At 49.3% G+C, this 17,215-nt stretch overlaps 1 protein-coding gene across 4 annotated transcripts in view; it reads right to left on the bottom strand.

Moving 5' to 3' along the window:
• PNKD (PNKD metallo-beta-lactamase domain containing) overlaps positions 1-17,215 on the bottom strand; it is a 76,328-nt gene that overhangs the window by 18,310 nt on the left and 40,803 nt on the right. For 2 of the 4 annotated variants that reach the window (XM_016950481.4, XM_054679339.2), the window contains exon 1: positions 5,094-5,478. The exons of the other annotated variants lie outside the window; for them this stretch is intronic. In XM_016950481.4, the coding sequence (XP_016805970.1) occupies positions 5,094-5,257 (164 nt within the window). In that variant the 5' untranslated portion in view covers positions 5,258-5,478. Of the gene's footprint in view, positions 1-5,093; positions 5,479-17,215 lie in introns of those variants that run through there. 4 annotated transcript variants of the gene reach the window in all.

The raw sequence follows: 17,215 nt of genomic DNA, 5'->3' as shown, positions 1-17,215 counted from the left end.
TGGGATACAGTCTTGAACAAAGTTTCTCCCCCTGTGTAGCCATATTCTGGTTGGGGGAGAAAAACAATCAACATTTAGTGTGTCCCATGGTGATGTGAACTAGGGGGAACATAAAGCCAGAGAGGGGACAGGGTGCAGGGGTGAGGGTGGTGCTATTTTTATGTGAGGTGGTCAGGGCAGGGCTCTCAAATAAGGCAAAATTTGAGCAGAGACCTGAAGGAAGTGAGGCAGCAAGCCATGTGGAGCCACAGAAAGGCCTGATGGTAGGGTTGTCTTGGTGTATTTGAGGCCTGGGATTACAACCGGCAGAAACAGAATTAGCCCAGACTTCTCAGCTAGGACTGAAGCACCGTGGAGAGGCCACCAGCTGTGGCTGAGGCAGAGGAACAGGCTGAAGGGTGCTAAAAGATGTGGTAAGGATGGGCAGGTCACAGAGGGCCCTGAAGCCACTCTTCGAATGGACTTGGACTTCATGAGAGAGGTGGGAACTCGCTGGAGGAGTTTGAGCAGAGAAGTAATCCATTCCTGACTTAAGTAACAGTTTCCTTTTTTTTTTTTTTTGAGATGGAGTTTCACTCTTATCACCCAGGCTGGAGTGCAATAGCGCAATCTTGGCTCACTGCAACCTCTGCCTCCTGGGTTCAAGCGATTCTCCTGGCTGGCCCAGAGTGGTGGCAGTGGAGGCAGGGAGAAGTGTTCACATTCTGGGTACCTTTGAAGGTGAGCTTTGAAGATGCAACAGAATTTGACAGTAGAGATGTAGGGAGGAAGGAAGGCAGGACAGGTCAGACAGAAGTGCAGGAACAGCTCAGGCCTGGGGGAGATGAAACTGGGCAGGTCTGTAGGGGGTGTGGGAGGGCTGCAAAGGCCTGGGCGAGGGGCGTGGCTCCATACTGTCGGCATTGTGGCTTGCAGAAGGGGACACTTGCTCAGTGCCACACTTTGAAGACCAACCAGGCAGCAGGGGGAAGCTGTGTCAGTGGGGAGAGCAGAGAGCAGCAGGGAGGCATGAGGCTGCTGTGGGTGCTCTGGCCACAGTTCTCCACGGTCCCACAGGCCCCAGAAAGGAAAAGGATCCTGCTTCCCTCCTGCCAGGCTGCGACATGGATAGCCCAGCTGACTGCATCTACCTGGCCTCATTCGGGGGGCTGGGAGGATTCACTCAAGGACCCTTCCATCAGGCTCCTGCCACTCTTGAAATCAAGCCAGTGGGACGCATTGGCCCCAGATAACGGCTTTCCTCTTGCAGAAGTAGAGCAAGCTAGGTCTGTCCCAGGGAGGGTTGCCAGGGTCAGGAAGGACCTTCTATGCCTAGGAATGGAGAGGGGGCTTGGTCAGGGAGGGAAGGCTGTCACTAGGACTGGCTTTCTCCACAGGCCAGCTGCTACCCACCCCCTCGGCTCTGCAAGACACTCCCAGACCTGCCTGTGTCCTATTCGTCTCCCCTCTGCGGACAGAGGCTCTCCTCAAGACTTTGTTCTGCAAAACCCCCACCACTACCCCTAAGAAGGCAAAAGGGCAACTGAGGCATGAAGCAGGGGGCACGCACGGGGGAGTCCCACATTCCTGATATGACTCCCCAGGCCTATCGTGCTGCTTCTGGGGAGCTTGCCATGGCCTGCCTCCTCCCGGGTTTGGGCCCTTGTTTATATCTGTTCACCTGTGCTTTCCCCTTCCCTGCAGAACAGCGATCAGAACCTGTTCATATCTGGGACCCCACAGTCCTTACCTAGGGCAGCTAGGTGTTCCCTGGCTGAATGAAGGGATGTGGAGTTTCCTGCTGGGTGGTGGGTAGGACAGGCTTGGAAGACAGGGGTGGAATTAAGTAAGGAAGCTCCAGAAGGACACAGGGCCATAGATACTCTCCCACCCAACTCCAGGCCACATCAGGAACACCTGCTAATATTTCCTGAACACTCTTTTTGAGCCAGGCCCTGTGTATTTTAGGTGCGGTTTCATTTGATCTTCACAGGAGCCCTATGAGGTAGGCATCCCCAACCCCACTTTATAGATGCAAACAACCAAGGCACAGAGAAGTTATTTGTCCAAGGTCACATGGCTACTAAGCAACAAAACTAGGATGCAAAAGCAGATTTGTTCGACCCCACATGCTATGTGCTTTGCTACAATCCACACTGTCTCCCAGGCCCCACAGAGCCCCAAATGCATGTGTCTCACCAGTTTCACCTGTGGCCACTGTGCGCAGTTATCCTCATCCTAAGACAATTGTAGTTATGCTTAAGGAAAGCCTTTTATTAAATTGCCAAACACCAGGGATGATGATTACTAATGATAACATGGCCAACAGCTCTCCTCCTGGTGAGCCTGGTGTTTCCATCATTGCCTTTCCACCCCCAGTAGAATCCTCTATTTGTGATCCTCCCAGCCACACCTTCAGGTTGGTAGTGCATGTGCCCTCCCCCTCCCCATCATGTCCTGTCCCATTCCGTTCCCCCTCCCTCCCCATCCTTCCTGGAGGCACCCCTAGCACCAACACCTGCCCATTTCCCCCCTACAGTTTCCTGCAAATATCCCCTTTCCCTCCCAGCAGCCAGCAGCATCTCCCCCTGGGGACTGGACTGATTGTTTCCCAGACTATGAGGAGCAGGGTCTGGAATTCTGACTCCAGGCGCACCCTTCTCTCTGCAAATTTGAGGAGTGGATTCCAAAGCAACCTTGAAATCCAGACACAGGAAAGCCTGTAGAAATACTGCATTTTGAAGAAGCTCTCCAATGATTAGAGTTTTGGAGATTTGTAAAGTCCCAAGTCTCAAGTTCCAGGCATACCCATACCCTCAAGATTCTGAGATAGTGATCCTGGCATTCTGATCTCAGGAATTCTGATTCCAGTTCCTTATGGAAACTTCTATTTTCCACTTCCTCAGGCCATTTGTACGACCTCAAACTTACTAATTTTGAAAGCTAGAAGTAGATTTAAAAATCTTTCCCCAGATAAGGCTGTAAAATTCCCAGAAATTTTGTGGGGAGAAAATGTTTTCATTAAAAATCCCAAATATGGGCTGGGCGCAATGGCTCCCACCTGTAATCCCAGCACTTTGGGAGGCCAAGGTGGGCAGATCATGAGGTCAGGAGTTGAAGACCAGCCTGACCAACATGATGAAACCCCATCTCTACTGAAAATACAAAAATTAGCTGGGTATGGTAGCAGGTGCCTGTAGTCGCAGCTACTCAGGAGGCTGAGGCAGGAGAATTGCTTGAACCTGGGAGGCGGAGGTTGCAGTGAGCTGAGATTGTGCCACTGCACCACTCCAGCCTAGGGAACAGAGCAAGAGCCCGTCTCAAAAAAAAAAAAAAAAAAAAAAAAAAGGCCGGGTGCGGTGGCTCATGCCTGTAATCCCAGCACTTTGGGAGGCTGAGGTGGGCAGATCATGAGGTCAGGAGTTTGCAACCAGCCTGACCAACACGGTGAAACCCTGTTTCACCATGCCGAGATCACGCCATTGCATTCCAGCCTGGGTGACAGAGTGAGACTCCGTCTCAAAAAAAAAAAAAAAAAAAAAAAAAAAGAAAATTATTTAGATACCTTCATGTTTGGGATTTTCTTTTTCTTTTTCTTTTTTTTGTTTTTTGAGACGGAGTCTCACTCTATCGCCCAGGCTGGAGTGCAATGGCTGCGATCTCGGCTTACTGCAACCTCCCTCTCCCAGCTTCAAGCAATTCTCCTGCCTCAGCCTCCTGAGTAGCTGGGATTACAGGCGCTCACCACCGTGCCCAGCTAATTTTTGTATTTTTAGTAGAGATGGCGTTTCACCATGTTGGCCAGGCTGGTCTCGAACTCCTGACCTCAGGAGAGCCACCTGCCTCAGCCTCCCAAAGTGCTGGGATTACAGGCGTGAGCCACCGCACCTGGCCTAAATATTTTTCAATCTCATTATTTTAATGCAACGTGCAGAGCAATGGTAACTTACTTGGCACATTATCTAAACTGCGACCAAGGTTTAGGATATTAGAGATGTGAATGCCCCAAAAGGCACAAACACAAGATTCCCACCCCACCCTCCAGCACCATGTTTTTCTAGTTTTCCTGCCTTTATATCTGCATTTCTTAGACTGTGAGTGGAATCCTGGGCCTGAAGCTTCTGGGCGTGTGGGGTGGTCTGGGGAGGAGAGGGTGAATTGCACAATGTCTGCTCGGAAGCTCGGGAAATTCCCAGGCTTAGGCTCTCCCCACAACCTGGCCTGTGGCCAGGGCTCTCACAATTCCCATCCCCAACATTACTGTCCCTAAACTGGGGCTTGAGGTCCTGACCCATGGCCAGGCTGGTAGTAGGAAGGGGACAGGGGCCCTCGGAGGCCTGTCTTCTTCCCTGCCTCTCAGTGTCCCTGGGGCTGAACAGTGCTTGCTAGGCACCACCCTCCCCTGGGGCCAGGAAGGAAGGGGTAGAGGGAGGCAGGAGGGCAGAGTGAGCGGGGGAGGGTCGATGGAGACAAATCACTGGAAAAGTGGGCAGAGTCAGTGGGGTCAGATTTCACAGCCTGGGGCTTCCACACGGGCCAGGCTTTGGTTAGAAGGAAAGGGACATACTGGAATCCAACAGGGTTGGGACTCTTGCTTGGGACAGAAGAACCTAACTTGACTGGTGAGGAGTTGGATGCTGGGGAGTGGGACAAGGACATACGAAAGGAGTTGGCGGTTTTAAATGTCAGACGGTGGGAGGCATTCCTTCTCTCCGGCACTTGCCATCGGAGCCCGGGCATCTGCTGACCTCACCCCCGGACAGGGACGGTCTTCCCAGCCTGGCTCCTGCACTATCCCCCTGTCCAGCTTCCTGGTCTCCAGCCCCTTCTGTGGCACTTTTCTCCAGATGTCCTCTCACGCCCTCCTTCCGTGGCCACCCTGGCCCGCCTCTCCGATCCTCCTTCCCCAGCTTATCCCAACTGTCCAGCCCCCCAAATCCCTCAGGCCCCCCAACTCAGTGGCTTCTCCAGTCCGTCTCCTCGATCCCTCTTCCCTTAGACCAAGCCCCTTCCTAACCGCCACGCCCACCCCCAGCTCCAGCCCCCGCCTCCCAGTCCCCTCTCCCAGCGCGCCCGCCTCCCGAGCCCGCACGCTTCGGAGCCCGGGCACTAACCCGATTCGGAAGAGCAGCCGCTGGCTGTGCGCCATGAGCAGACCGCGGAGGCCCCGCCGCGCTCGGCAGCCGCGGGGGCTCACAAGTAGGACGAGGACAATGACGAGGAGGAGCCAGCAGCCGGCGACCCACTGCCACGCCGCGGGCCAGCCCTGCCAAGCCATGCTGGGGGCAGGCGCGCGCCGGCCGGGCGGGGCTCGGCGTTGCTAGGCAACGGCCCAGCCCCGGCCCCCCGCGGGGAACCTGCCTGCCGGCTCTGGACGTGGGGGCGTTGTGGCCCCGCCCCGCCCATTGACCTCTCCTTTGGACCCGCCCCCTCACCACCTCCAGCCGGGCAAGCACCCCGAAGGCCACCCGGCTTGGGGGGCGGCCTGGCTCCGCCCCCGGCTGGCGGCCAGGAGGCGGGGCCACAGCGGGCCGCGAGCCTGCGCTGATCGGGGTCCACAGTCGCCTGAGCCCTGGGAAGGGGCAGGAGCTCGCAGTTCGCCCCGCCCGCCTCCCCGTCCAGGGCACTGCTACACTTTCTCAACTGGCAGAAACCTGAGAGATCATCTGGGTCAGCTGCCATTCATGGATTTATTCATTCGCCGAATTACTTTTCTAGCTCCTCCTATGTACTTGGCACTCTGCCAGGCTCTGAGGAGGATGTAAGGGTCAAAGGCACACTGTCTGCATTCCTGGAGCCCACAGTCCGGAATCTAGTGAGGCGACGAACCAAATAAGCAAGCAAACAAAATTATATCTGTTTATGCATACACATACATATGCGCGTGATAAATTGCGAAAGGAAGTCAAGGAGGGGGCAATGATATGGAGCACAGAGAGGGCCAGCTTAGATGGGGGAGGGCCTCCCCAGCGGACGACATATAAGTCCTGCCCTGAAGGATAGGAAGAGGCCACACAAGCTCTGGAGGAGCAACATGACCTAGGATATGTAGCCATGGGTGGCACAGAGGGGCCTAGGGCTGGGGCATTCCCACTCCCAAACCCAGGGCGATTTCCACATCACCGTTCCCAGCTCCCTCACTGCTGCCCTCCTGATGGATTCTAGAAGTTGTTAAGGTCCCTGGAATGGAAGCAGGTGTGAGGACAGGCGTGGTGGTGGTGAAATCTACAAATTTAGGCACAGGAGCCAGGGCTGGGCTTGTTTTGGCTCCAGCCCTAGCTCTGGCCCAGGACAGGAAGGGAAGGAAATGCTCTAAAGAGTCAAGCTCGGCCAGGCGCGGTGGCTCACGCCTGTAATCCCAGCACTTTGGGAGGCCGAGGGGGGCGGATCACGTGAGGTCGGGAGTTGGAGACCAGCTTGACCAACATGGAGAAACCCCGTCTTTACTAAAAATACAAAATTAGCCAGGCATGGTGGCGCCTGCCTGTAATCCTAGCTACTCGGGAGGCTGAGACAGGAGAATCGCTTGAACCCAGGAGGCAGAAGTTGCGGTGAGTCGAGATCGTGCCATTGCACTCTAGAGCAAGACTCCGGCTCAAAAAAAAAAAAAAAAAAAGAGTCAAGCTCGGCCGGGAGCGGTGGCTCACGCTTAATCCCAGCACTTCGGGAGGCTGAGGCCGGCGGATCGCTAGGTCAAGAGATCGAGACCATCCTGGCTAACACGGTGAAACCCCGTCTCTACTAAAAATACAAAATTAGCCTGGCATGGTGGCATGCGCATGTAGTCCCAGCTACTCGGGAGCCTGAGGCAGGAGAATCGCTTGAACCCGGGAGGTGGAGGTTGCAGTGAGCTGAGATTGTGACACTCCAGCCTAGGTGACAGGGCGAGACTCCGTCTCAAAAAAAAAAAAAAAAAAAAAAGCTCACCTCTGCTGCTGCTGGGAGGTTCTGGGAGGGAGATGGGTGAGGGATATGTTAAATTATCTTCAAACTGAATTGTAATTCCAATACCTGAATCTGGGTTTAATCCAGAAAACCCAGACAGACATGGAGTTTATTCTATGTGGGTACATCTTGAGGGACAGAGCCTATGGCCTGCTCCCTCCCTGTCTCCTCGCCTGTAATTAGGTTGCTTCTCAGTGCCTGGCATATAAAGGGCTGGTACAGCAGAGGAGGCAGAGGAGTGAGAAAACTGATAAGCCAATTTGCAGATGACCCTTGTAGGATGCAGGAGTTTGCATCGCCGTGTCTGTGTCTGTACATGCAAAGTGAAGGATCATGGAGGCATCATCAAAAGTCATTGTGCACACAACTTTCTGCAGGTAAGGCTGTGCCAAGTAAGGCTATATCAGGCATTCTATCAAGAAATTAAAATGCAGTCCTGTAATCTGAAACAGGAAATGCATGCTCAAGCATGAGCTTGTAGAGAACACAGAGATGACCAAATTCTAAATCTCAAGCCAGACAATTAACAAGATTATAGATAATAAATCCAAGATATGTTTGATGAAACATATGGAGTCAAGGCGGGACTGGGAAAAGGAGTGAGGGTGAGTGTTTTAGGGGAGTCATGCAGGCCCAGGGAGCCATAACCCCACCCTTAGACTGTTCTGGAAGACTTCTAATGTCTGCTGCAAGTGGGCTTTAGTTTCACTTCCTCTGCCATAAGAATTTTCTATCCCATCCAGGCTGATGCCTTATTATTACCCCTCTCCTGCACTTTATACCCTAGAATACTTAACTACTTAGGTATTGTCTCAAGCTATCATATTGTTTCACACCCCCATGCCTTTGCACATACTGTGCCTTCTGCATGGAGTGCCATTTATCCTTTGTTCCCCAAAGACTCAAATTGGGTGTGATCTCTCCAAGAAAGCTCTTCTTGAACCCTCCCAGCAGGATCCTTCATGGGCTTAAGCATGTCCCCTTTTGTGCCAACTCTGGGTCTTATTCATACTTTTTTTTAAAAATAGAGACAGGGTCTCACTCTGTCACTCAGGCTGGAGTGCAGTGGCACAATCATAGCTCACTGCAGCCTCAAACTCCAGGGTTCAAGCAATCCTCCCGCTTCAGCCTCCTCGGTAGTTGGGACTCCAGGCATGAGCCACAGGCTCTGGCCTGCATATTTTCAAATAGCTAGAAGGGCAGACTTTGAATGTTCCCAGCACAAAGAAATGATCAATGTTTGAGGTGATGGATATGCTAATTACCTTGATTTGATCATTACGCATTGTATACATGTATCAAACTATCATACTGTGCCCCATAAATATGTACAATTATTGTGTGTCAATTAAAAATAGTAATAAAAGCAAAAAAGAGTAGGGCCAAGGATTTAATTTATTCATCTTCAACTCTCCAGTGTCTGGCATAGTGCCAGGTACATATTAAATACTCACAAACGTTCTTTGAAATGTCAGACTCCTAACCGTATCCCACAAAGCCCCTGCTCAATAGGGCCCAGCCTGTCTCTTCAACCTCCTCAGATGCCTTTCCCTTGTCACCACGGACCAGCCACACTTCCTCAAATGTGCCACGCTCATTCCCACCTCAGGGCCTTTGCCTATGCTCCCTCCCCTTGAAACGTTCCTTCCCCAGTTCTCTGAATTGGAGGCAGCTTCTTAGCTGTTGGGTGTCAGCTCAAACGCCAACCCCTCCATGTGGAAATAACCTGTATCTTGAGCTGAGTGCTGGCTACATGGCATATGCCAGTGGCTTTCAACAGTGGCGATTTCGCCTCCCAGAAGATATATGGCAATGTCTGGGGACATTTTTGATGGTCACAACTGTGTGGGGAGGAATGTTACTGACATTTAGTGGGTAGAGGCCAGGGATGCTGCTAAACATCCTATAATACACAAGACAGGGCTGAGCGTGATAGCTCACGCCTGTAATCCCAGTACTTTGGGAGGCTGAGGTGGGCAGATCACGAGGTCAGGAGTTTGAGACCAGCCTGACCAACACAGTGAAACCCCGTCTCTACTAAAAATACAAAAATTAGCCAGGTATGGTGGTGTGTGCCTGTAATCCCAGCTACTCAGGAGGCTGAGGCAGGAGAACTGCTTGAACCTAAGAGGCGGAGGTTGCAGTGAGCCAAGATCATGCCACGGCACTCCAGCCTGGGTGATAAAGCAATACTCCATCTCAAAAAAAAAAAAAAAAAAAAAAAAAGACAAACAAGAAAGACAGTCCCCAGGACAAATGGCCCCAATGTCTGCAGTACAGAGGTTGAGAGTCTGACATACGCAAATTGAAAAACTCACCAAGTTGTACATTGAAGATTTGTGCACGGCCAGGTGCAGTGGTTCACGCCTGTAATCCCAACACTTTGGGAGGCTGATGAGGGCGGATCACAAGGTCAGGAGTTCGAGACCAGCCTGGCCAACATAGTGAAACCCCGTCTCTACTAAAAATACAAAAGTTAGCCGGGTATGGTGGCACAAGCCTCTTGTCTCAGCTACTCGGGAGGCTGAGGCAGGAGAGTCACTTGAACCCAGGAGGTGGAGGTTACAGTGAACCGAAATCATACCATTGCATCCAGCCTGGGCGACAGAGCAAGACTCTGTCTCAAAAAAAAAAAAAAAAAAAAAAAAGGAAAAAAAAAGAAAAGATTTGTGCACTTTACTATATGTAAAGTATACATCAAATTAAAGAAAAAATGTTACTCCCTCTATGAGGCCTTTGCTCACCACCTCCTCACTCTCTATTACTAATATTACTGTGCTTACGTCCTTCACTTTCATAGCACTTTTCACAATGTGATGTTATTTTGTGGATCTTTTCTGTTACTCCCACTGGAATGTTAGCCCCATGAAGTCAGGGAGGGACCTATGTTGGCACCACTGTATTCCCAGTGGTGTGAATAATACCTGGCCCAGAGCAGGTGTTCAGTTAAGTATCTGCTGAATGAATGAGTGAATGACAGAAACAAGGCATGAATGAATGACAATTTATGTTTTGCCACCAAGCACTGTGACTGTCCAGAGACTGGAGCCCTCTTGCTCTGACTAGTGGGCTCAGTGCCCACAGGAGAGCTGTACAGAAGCCAAACCCCACTCAGAAGGGTGGATCATGGAAGGGAGTCAGAACAAGCCTGGTGGCGGCAGGCGCTTCATAATATCAGAGGAAGCTGCAGGAGAACCACGGCTAAAGAACCCATGCACTCCAGGGCTTTGGCCGTGACTTCTCCCCTGAGCAGCTTGAGGCGCACTGCCAAGGCTAAAGTTTGCTTCTGCCACTCTCTTAGGAGAGACACCTTCATAACCCGAGTCGGGTGCCTGGCGATCATGCAGGTCTGGCCTGTGATGTGGGTTCCTGGGTTGGGGTGGGGGTTCTTGTGTCTCCTCCTTGTTCCACCTGTCATCCCAGGCTGCCTGTCCCTGGTGTCTGAATCTTGCCTTCCCTACTGGCCTGAGAGGTTCCCTTAGAATGGAGAGCCTGCCTCCATCTTTGCACTGTGGCTCATGCTTGATGACTGGTGCTTGGTTGGCATTCAGGAAATCACTGGTGATGATGATGATGATGATGACAGTGACGATGGTGATGATGACGAAACAATCATGAAGGAGCTGAGATGGTTGGAGCTGTTTAAATGTTAGAGAAAAGAGACATCTTGTCAGACCTAGGTGGAGAAATTAGTTCAGTTTAGAAAAGTGAACCCAGTGCAGAAGTGGTGACTGGGATAATCTGGCCTCTGCTTAGCCCAGTCCATCCCCTCATCTGTTATCCCCAACCAAAGCTCACTTTCCCTCGTGGACCATTTTCTCATGGACTCCCGTCTGAGCCATTTTGCTGTACCCTGCAGAACTCTGGTTTGGTCTGAAACAAATCCTTCCCCAACGTCCTCTGCCTTCTCACAGAGCTCCCAGCCTGTCTGGACTGAATATGATCCCTGTCTTCTATTCCCTCCCTTCTCTCTCACTGCCCTGCCTTCTGCAGTGGAAGCCTTTAGTCTCCTACATTGTCTCCAGGTTGGAAAGGGATGCACTAGCAATAGTCCAGGCCAAGGCCATTGCTCTTCCTGACTCATGTACAAACTTCTTTCCACCGCTCCTCATCAGTCCCATACACTGATCAGCCCAGACTCTCTAAGGATTTCAACACCTGTTTTTAGTCTTCCTGCCTGATTCCTGCCATCAGGTAATTCCAACAAGCATGGCTCATTCAACATCATAGCACAGCAGTTTTCAAGTGTTAGGGAGCCTAGGAACCACTCAGGGAGCTTGTAAAAATACGGAATTCTGGTCTGTCCCCCAGAGATTCAAACTTAGTAGGTTTGGCTGGGGCCCAAGAGTGTGCATTTCGCATAGGTGGTTCTGAACTCTGCCTTGACCTCAGTTCCTGACTTCAATTCCAATGCCTTCAACATAATTCAGCAGCTTGCTCACATGGCCACACCCTAGATTCACCTGGAACTTCTCTGCCTCTGAGAACCTAAATTCCAATGTCCTTTTCCCTGATCCCCTCCCATCCCCAGTACACATGGACCTCCAGTTCCAGCTCCTCAGGCAGTTTGTTTTCTTCCAGACCTTCAGCCCCTCTTGCACCTATATTTGAACTTAGGCTCAATCCCTTGAACTACTTACCACCTGTTAGCTTCCTGATCCCCTGACCCCCTTGACCTCCAGCCTTAACCTACCAACCTTCAGACCTACCTGAACCAACCTGACAGTCTCCTACCTCACGGACAGGGCTGAAGAAAACTGCTGTGTCACATGACTCAGGGCTGCGATGTTTCAGGCCAACCCAAGTCCCTGATACCAGTGCTTGGCAGTTCCATTGTGCTGAGGCCCCATCTCATCTGCAGTTGTTATTCCAAACCTCAAGCCCCAACGTCATTTCCTTTACTTTCAACAAATATCCTTCTTAGAGAAAACAATTTCTGTGACTACCTACCCCTCTACACATTTTGCAATTTTCCTCAGCCTAAGAGCAAATTCCAGTATCTCCCTGCCTTAAAAACTTCCTGGCCGGGCACAGTGGCTCATGCCTGTAATCCCAGCACTTTGGGAGGCCAAGGCAGGCAGATTGCCTGAGCTCAGGAGTTCGAAACCAGCCTGGGCAACAAGGTGAAACCCTGTCTCTACTAAAAATACAAAAAATTAGCTGGATATGGTGGCAGGTGCCTATAATCCCAGCTACTTGGGAAGCTGAGGCAGGATAATCACTTGAACCTGGGAGGTGGAGGTTGCAGTGAGCTGAGATCGTGCCACTGCACTCCAGCCTGGGTGACAGAGTGAGACTCTGTCTCAAAAAAAAAAAAAAAAAAAAAAAAAAAAAAGAAAGAAAGAAAGAAAAAAATCTTCCCTTGACCTTGTGCCATTTTCTAGACTCCGTTCTGCCTTTATCTCAACACAATCTAGTTTCCTGAAAGGCTGTCTCCAAAGGTGTGGTAGATGGCATTTCAGTTTCCAGTTCTTCATCTCTCACTGTAAACATACCGTTCACCCCGTGACTGTGCATCACTTCAATGGAGGCGAGGTATATCTTCCCACGCCACTGATGTTGCTGGTCTAAGGGAGATGAAAGGCACATGGAGCCACCTGGATCCCACTCACAGCTTGGAAGTCAACCCAGCCCAGCAGAGCCCAAGCTAGATCAGCTAAAGCTCAGCCTGCCCACAGATGCATGAGCAAGATACATGCTTATGATTGTAGGCTTCTGAGTTTTGAACTGGCTTCTTATGCAGCATTACTGCAATAATAGTTAACAGTGACAGAGGGAAACAGAATATTAATGATGCTGGAAAGACATGATGGATGAGTGACTAGCTATTTACAAAAGAGCAATTTAGACTCGTGCCTCACAGAATCCACCAAAATAAATTCTACCCGAATTAAAGGGTTAAGGATATAAAATTAAACCACAGAAAATTAGAAGAAAATGAAAGACATGTTCAATCTGGATAGCAGAGGATTTTCTAAAGCTAAAAATAACAAATGCGTCATTCTAATTTTCCTTAATAGGCGTATGTTATTCTTAAAGGCACTTATTATTCCTATTATTCCTTAAAGGCATACATTATTCAGAAAAAAGCAACAGAAGATCTAACAAGGGAAATAATTACTGTTTTAGTTACTTTAAAATTTAAAACCTTGGCCGGGCGCCATGGCTCATGCCTGGAATCCCAGCACTTTGGGAGGCCGAGGCGGGTGGATCACGAGGTCAAAGAGATTGAGACCATCCTGGCCAACATGGTGAAACCCCGTCTCTACTAAAAATACAAAAATTAGCTGGGCGTGGTGGCGCGTGCCTGTAGTCCCAGCTACTTGGGAGGCTGGGGCAGGAGAATCGCTTGAGCCTGGGAGGCAGAGGTCACAGTGAGCTGAGATCACGCCACTGCACTCCAGCCTGGCGACACAGCGAGACTGTCTCAAAAAAGAAAGAAAGAAAGGAAGGAAGGAAGGAAGGAAAGAGAGAGAGAGAAAGAAAGAAAGAAAGAAAGAAAGAAAGAAAGAAAGAAAGAGAAAGAAAGAAAGGGAAAGAAAGAAAGAAAGAAGGAAAGAAAGAAAGAAAGAAAGAAAACCTCAGGCGGGCATAGTGGCTCATGCCTGGAATCCCAGCACTTCGGGAGACTGAAGCAGGTGGATCACTTGAGGCCAGGAGTTCAAGGCCAGCCTGTCCAAAGTGGTGAAACCCCATCTCTGCTAAAAATACAAAAATTAGCAGGGCATGGTGGCAGGCGTCTGTAATCCTAGCTACTTGGGCACTGAGGCACAAGAAATCGCTTGAACCCAGAAGGTGGAGGTTCCAGTAAGCTGAGATCGCCCCATTGCACTCCAGCCTAGGCGACAGAGTGAGACTCTCTCAAAAAGAAAAAAAAAAAAAAAAGGAACTTAAATATACTTGATCTTAGCCAAAAGGCCAAGGAGTGATTACAGACCTTAAATAAATGTGAAAACACAATGACCTCAATTAATAAATTAATAAATGGCTAATAAATATGAAAAAATGTGAAAACTCAAAAGAATCAAGAAAATCCAAGTATAGCCAGGCATGGTGGCTAACTTGCACCCAAAGTACAAGTAATCCCAGCACTTTGGGAGGCCGAGGTGGGAGGATCGCTTGAGCCCAGGAGTTCCAGACCAGCCTGGGCAACAGAGGGAGACCTCATCTCTACAAAAAATTTAAAAAATCAGCCAGGCTTGGTGGTGCACGCCTGTGCTTCCAGCTGCTCAGGAGGCTGAGGTAGGAGGATCTCTTGGGCCTGGGAGGTAAAGGCTGCAGTAAACTGTGATCATGTCACTGCGCTCCAGCCTGGGAGACAGAGACTCTGTCTCAAAAAAAAAAAAAAAAAAAAGCCAGGGCGTGGTGGCTCACGCCTGTAATCCCAGCAATTTGGGAGGCAGAGGCAGGCAGATCACCTGAGGTTGGGAGTTTGAGACCAGCCTGACCAACATGGAGAAACCCTGTCTCTACTAAAAATACAAAAAAATTAGCTGGGTGTAGTGGCACATGCCTGTAATCCCAGCAACTCAGGAGGCTGAGCTAGAAGAATCGCTTGAACCTGGGAGGCGGAGGTTGCGGTGAGCTGAGATTGCGCCATTGCACCCCAGCCTCAAGAGCGAAACTCCAGCAACAAGAGTGAAACTCCGTCTCAAAAAAAAAAAAAAGAAAGAAAGAAAGAAAATGCAGTTAAACAATGAGATTTGATTTTCACTTAACCAAAATGCCAATATTAAAAACAAGAATAAAATCCTGAAGTTCTAAGAATATGGGAAGTTGAGTATTCATACATGGTTTGTAGGGACATCAAATTTGTATAATTTTCTGGAAAGCAATTACCAATATGCATCAAGGCCTTAAAAATGTTCATATCTGTTTACTTAGTAATTCTGTTTTAGGGATCAGCCCAAAAGATAAACTCTGAAATATATTCAAAATTTGAAGGCCCAGGGTTACTGGTAATGATGAAACTCTACAAACAACCTAGAGATCTTGCAACAAAAGTTGGGTTCTGTGGAACTCAGTGTTCCTTTTAAATGGTATTTAAATTAGAAATCAATGCAGTACGTGATCCTGAATTGGATCCTGGACTAGAAGAAAAGACACTGGGGAACAACTGTCAACATCAATAAAGACTATAGGTAGGTTATTAGAATTGTATCAAGGCTGGGCTCAGTGGCTCATGCCTGTACTCCCAGTACTTTGGGAGGCTGAGGCAGGTGGATCACCTGAGGTCAGGAGTTCCAGACCAGCCTGACCAATATGGTGAAACCACATCTCTACTAAAAATACAAAAATTAGCCGGGCATGGTGGTGTACACCTGTAGTCCCAGCTACTCAGGAGGCTGAGACAGGAGGATTGCTTGAACCTGGGAGATGGAGGCTGCAGTGAGCCAAGATCACGCCACTGCACTCCAGCCTGCAACCTGGGCGACAGAGTGAGACTGTCTCCAAAAAAAAAAAAATTGTATAAAGATTAATTTCCTGGTAGTTAAATAATATGTGAACATTTTTATCAAGGTTAATTTCCTGGTAGTTAATATTTGGGGAAGCTAGGGCCAGGTGTGAGATCTCCTTATACATTTTCACAAATATTTTATAAATCTGAAATTACCTAAAAAAAAAAAAGTTAAAAAAATAGAACACATACGAAGAGAATAATGCTCATACACTGATAGAGGGATTTTTTGTTTGTTTTTTTTAAGGTGGAGTCTCACTCTGTCACCCAGGCTGGAGTGCAGTGGTAAGTTCTAGGCTCACTACAACTTCTGCTTCCCGGGTTCAAGAGATTCTTGTGCCTCAGCCTCCCAAGTAGCTGGGACTACAGGTGCGCACCCCCACACCCAACTAATTTTTGTAATTTTAGTAGGGATGGGATTTCACCATGTTGGCAAGGCTGGTCTCGAACTTCTGAGCTCAGGGGATCCACCTACTTTGGCCTCCCAGAGTGCTGGGATTACAGGCATGAGCCATCCCTCCCGGCCCAGGTTTTTTTTTTTTTTTTTTTTTTTTTTTTAAACAACATGGGTGTGGCAGATCCTGTTGGTCAATATCCATTCTCCACCCCTCCCTTTTTTCCTTGTTAACCCCTGTTTTGCCCACTCTCCTCTGAATAGCCATAGCCTTCAAGTGAGTCCCTCCTCAGCCCTGATGGGTGGATCTTGCTTGGTCCAAGCCACACATTGCCAGCCAAGCTATTGGTTAGACCCAGGAATGTAATGTAATTCTTGCTATCAGATAGTAATAGCAAATATTTATATAGTACAAATCACAGGCAAGGCACTGTTCTAAGTGCTTTACATAGATTAACCCTCAGCTCTCAAAACAAATGCAATTATATTTGCCTTTACGTGTGGGGAAAAGAAAGAGAGATCAGATTGTTACTGTGTCTATGTAGAAAAGGAAGACATAAGAAATTCCATTTTGATCTGTACTAAGAAAAATTGTTTCTGCTTTGAGATGCTGTTAACCTGTAACTTTAGCCCCAACCCTGTGCTCACAGAAACATGTGCTGTAATGAATCAAAGTTTAATGGACTTAGGGATGTGCAGGATGTGCCTTGTTAACAATATGTTTGCAGGCAGTATGCTTGGTAAAAGTCATCGCCATTCTCCATTCTCGATTACCCAGGGACACAATGCACTGCGGAAAGCCGCAGGGACCGACCTCTGCCCAAGAAAGCTTGGGTATTGTCTAAGGTTTCCCCCCACTGAGACAGCCTGAGATATGGCCTCATGGGAAACGAAAGACCTTACCATAAGGCCTGACACCCATAAAGGGTCTGTGCTGAGGAGGAGTAGTGAAAGAGGGAGGACCCTTTGCAGTTGAGATAAGAGGAAGGCTTCTGTCTCCTGCTCGTCCCTGGGAATGGAATGTCTCAGTGTAAAGCTGACCATTCCCATTTGTTCTATTCTGAGATAGGAGAAAACCGCCCTATGGCTGGAGGCGAGATATGCTGGCAGCAATACTGCTCTGTCGCTCTTTGCTACACTGAGATGTTTGGGTAAAGAGAAACATAAATCTAGCCTACGTGCACATCCAGGCACGGTACCTTTCCTTGAACTTATTCATGATACAGATTCCTTTGCTCACATGTTTCCCTGCTGACCTTCTCCCCACCTGTTGCCCTGCTACACTCCCCTCGCTAAGATAGTAAAATAAACACTGAGGGAACTCAGAGGCCGGCACCGGTGCGGGTCCTCTGTATGCTGAGCGCCGGTCCCTTGGACCCACAGTTCTTTCTCTATACTTTGTCTCTGTGTCTTATTTCTTTCTCAGTCTCTCGTCCCAC

The sequence above is a fragment of the Pan troglodytes genome, chromosome 13 (genome assembly GCF_028858775.2).
Source record: "Pan troglodytes isolate AG18354 chromosome 13, NHGRI_mPanTro3-v2.0_pri, whole genome shotgun sequence".
Lineage (NCBI taxonomy): Eukaryota > Metazoa > Chordata > Mammalia > Primates > Hominidae > Pan > Pan troglodytes.
Note: the sequence above shows the minus strand (reverse complement) of the source record. Positions and strands in the feature narration are given on the sequence as shown.